Source organism: Nanorana parkeri, unplaced genomic scaffold (assembly GCF_000935625.1).
Source record: "Nanorana parkeri isolate BGI_ZX_2015 unplaced genomic scaffold, ASM93562v1 scaffold1933, whole genome shotgun sequence".
In the NCBI taxonomy this organism is placed as follows: Eukaryota; Metazoa; Chordata; class Amphibia; order Anura; family Dicroglossidae; genus Nanorana; species Nanorana parkeri.
In genome coordinates this window covers 123,353-126,867 of record NW_017308201.1, presented here as the reverse complement: position 1 = coordinate 126,867, position 3,515 = coordinate 123,353, and the positions used below count along the sequence as shown (strand labels likewise).

Sequence of the window (3,515 nt, the reverse complement as noted above, 5' to 3'; positions counted from 1 at the left end):
AGGACATGAAGGGATATCTCTTTGAGACACAGATACAGCAGTGTTAACCCTCCCTTATTGGCCCATAGAATCAATAGGAGTGAACAGATATCACACATTTTAATGTGCTACTATGACTAAGCAGTCAATGGAGTAAGGAGAAAGGCACACTTGGCCTGGGGGGAGAAAGAAGAAATGCGGTCCTGGGATGAGATTACACGGCAGCACATGTATAAACGGACGTTGAACAATCATTTCATTTATAGCGGAAATGTTTCCGGTGCAACCCACCAGGACAGATTGATGGAAGTGGCTGTGTGACACAAGCATAAAATGTAATTGGACATGGATGGATAGATATATATATGTTTATCAATTTACAAAATGCAAAGTGAATGAACAGAAGAAAAATCTAAATCAATATTTGGTGTGACTACCCTTTTTCTTCAAACTAGCATAAATTCTTACACTTGCACAAAGTCAGGGGTTTTGTAGGATTAGAGTCAGGTGTATGATTACCAATTATACCAAGCAGGCGCTAATGATCACAAATTTAATATGTAGGTTGAAACACAGTCATTAAAGGGGTTATAAACCCTCCGTTTTTTTTGCTTATATCTACTGCTAGCAAGCAGTAGATATAGGCAAGAAGTGTAAAAAAAAACAAAAAAAAAACGCTTAAAATCCTTTTAAACTTACCTCGTTATCGCCGCTCGTTCCCACGCTGAGAATCAGGAACTGCTCGTACGGCCGCAAAGGATCTTGGGGCGGGCGCATGCGCAGTTCCGATTCTCGGCCAGGAGACGAGCAGAGACGCAAGGTAAATCTATGGACGCGTGCACCCGCCTGCAGACACCGCTGGATCGGAGAGACAGAGCAGTCAGCGCTGGATCGGAGTGACATCACACCGCTGGAGGGACAGATGAAAACATGGGGAAAGAAGAGGAAGATCGGAAAAAGAGACATCATTTAAGGTAAGTGCTAACATTTACATTGGGGGGAGGGAATTTTTTTTTGCCTTTAATGTCACTTTAACTGAAACAGAAACAGCTCTGTAGGAGGCTTAAAACTGGGTGAGGAACAGCCAAACTCTGCTACTAAGATGAGGTTGTGACAGTTTCATGTCACAGGTCATACACCATGGTCAAGCCTGAGCTCAGCAACAAGACACAAGGTAGTTATACCAGCAAGGTCTCTCCCATGCAAAGATTTTAAAGCAGACTGGGGTTTCAAGATTTGCTATTCAAGCTCTTTTGAAGAAGCACAAAGAAACAGGCAACATTGAGGACCGCAGACACAGTGGTCGGCCAAGGAAATAATGCAGCAGATGAAAGACACACCGTGCTTACTTCCCTTTGACATCAGATGTCCAGCAGTTCCATCAGCACTGAACTGGCAGAAACCAGTGGGACCCAGGTACACCCATCTACTGTCCAGAGAAGCCTGGCCAGAAGTGGTCTTCATGGAAGAATTGCGGCCAAAAAGCTATACCTCCGACGTGGAAACAAGACTAAGCGACTCCACTATGCACAAAAATATAGGAACTGGGGTGCAGAAAAATGGCAGCAGGTGCTCTGGACTGAGTCAAAATTTGAAATAGTTGTCTGTAGCAGGAGGCAGTTTGTTGGCCAAAGGGCTGGAGAGCGGTGCAGTAATGAGTGTCTGCAGGCAACCGTGAAGCATGGTGGAGGTTCCCTGCAAATCTGGGGCTGCATTTCTGCCAATGGAGTTGGAGATTTGGTCAGGATCAATGGTGTCCTCAATGCTGAGAAATACAAGCAGATACTTAGCCATCATGCCATACTATCAGGAAGGGGTCTGATTGGCCCCAAATTTATTCTGCAGCAGGACAACGACCCCAAACATACATCCAATTTATTAAGAACTATCTCCAACGTAAAGAAGACCAAAGAGTCCTGGAAGTGATGGTTTGGCCCCCACAGAGCCCTGATCTCAACATCGAATCTGTCTGGAATTACTTTTAAGAGACCGAAGGATTTGAGACAGCCTACATCCACAGAAGATCTGGGATTAGTTCTCCAAGATGGTTTCAACAACCTTCCTGCCGAGTTCCTTCAAAAACTGTGTGCAAGTGTACCTAGAAGAACTGATGCTGTTTTGAAGGCAAAGGTTGATCACACCAAATATTGATTTGCTCTTCTGTTCATTTACTTTCCATTTTGTTGATTGATAAAAATAAACTATTAACACTTTTATTTCTGAAAACATTCTTACTTTACACCATTTTTTCACACCTGCCTAAAACTTTTGCACAGTACTAGGGATGTCCCGATAACGATACTAGCATCGGTACCGATACAGGACATTTTCACAACTACTTGTGAAAATGCCCCGATACACATGCCGATATAGGCACTTTAATTTTTTAGATAGCTTCAGGCTGCCCAGAGGTACCGCACTTGTTGGGGGTCCTCTGGGCAGCCAAACGGGGACCTCACTGAACCGCCTCCCACAAACACGCTAGACACCAGGCACGGCCATGACACTCCAGCACAACTCCGACTACCAAAGGACTAGGTGAGAGACCAGGTAATGGACTCCTGGAGTTTCGTTTTATAAAAATCATGTGCCTTTAAGAAAAGGTATCGGTAATTGGTATTGTGAGTACCTGAGGGAAAGTACTTGTAGTTGAAAGTGGTGTCGGGATATCCCTACACATATAACACCCCTAGTAGAACCTTAGTTTTTGGATCAGCCAGGGCAATTTAATCCAGTAGATGCCCCTTCCCCAACATGGACCATTATCTCCTGATCTGTAATCAGTCATACCGACAGTCAGTCATCCAAAGACTACAGGCTTCTTTATAGATAAGGAGAATCTTAACAGAGGTGTATGGCGAAAGAACAATCTTCAAAGGGTGACAACACCCGGGCTGGGCTGCAGGTGTCCATACCTGTGGAGCAGCACAACACAGACAGGGGGCGCTGTTCCTGCAGCAGACCGAGGACGGTCGGGGCAAAGAACATACACTCATCGTCTGGGTGAGCGATGAGCAGCAGAGGAGCCCGCACACCCCGGAAATTCCCCACCGGCCGGCCGGATAGCACATCTCTCCAGCGGCTGCACACACACCACAACACAGAGAGCACAGCGACCAAGGCCACAGCCAGCATCACGGAACCGAGTGTTACACCTACACTGCTCCGTCCAGAAACAAGACGTGGGCACATAGATTCCGCAGAGCGCACGGCTCACAATGCGCATGCGCCTACACATCTTCCGCGGCTGATTGGATAAGCGGGAAATAAAAGGATTATGTTGTCAAATACCCGCAGCATCTGTCACTGCTGGCTGCAGCTTCCCGGGGACACCGAGAGACAATGCACAGTAGAAAGTAACCTTTATAGATGGCTTCACACATTGCTTTGTCTACTGGAGACCCGGACTGGTAGATTCTGGTTGCCCACCTTGCCATTAAGCAGAAATAAAGCAGATGTGAAACCAATTGGTAAAATCTCAGATAAGCTCGCACATGTTATTGTCATTCCAAAATGTATTTTCAGATCTGCAGCTT

General features: G+C 45.8%; 1 protein-coding gene across 1 annotated transcript in view; it reads right to left on the bottom strand.

The window, feature by feature from the left end:
* The window catches only part of PIGL (phosphatidylinositol glycan anchor biosynthesis class L), a 101,240-nt gene extending 98,092 nt beyond the window's left edge, over positions 1–3,148 (bottom strand). The window contains exon 1 of the mRNA XM_018572083.1: positions 2,895–3,148. Within this exon, the coding sequence (XP_018427585.1) occupies positions 2,895–3,114 (220 nt within the window). The 5' untranslated portion in view covers positions 3,115–3,148. The remainder of the gene's footprint in view (positions 1–2,894) is intronic.
* Between the last annotated feature and the right edge of the window lie 367 nt (positions 3,149–3,515).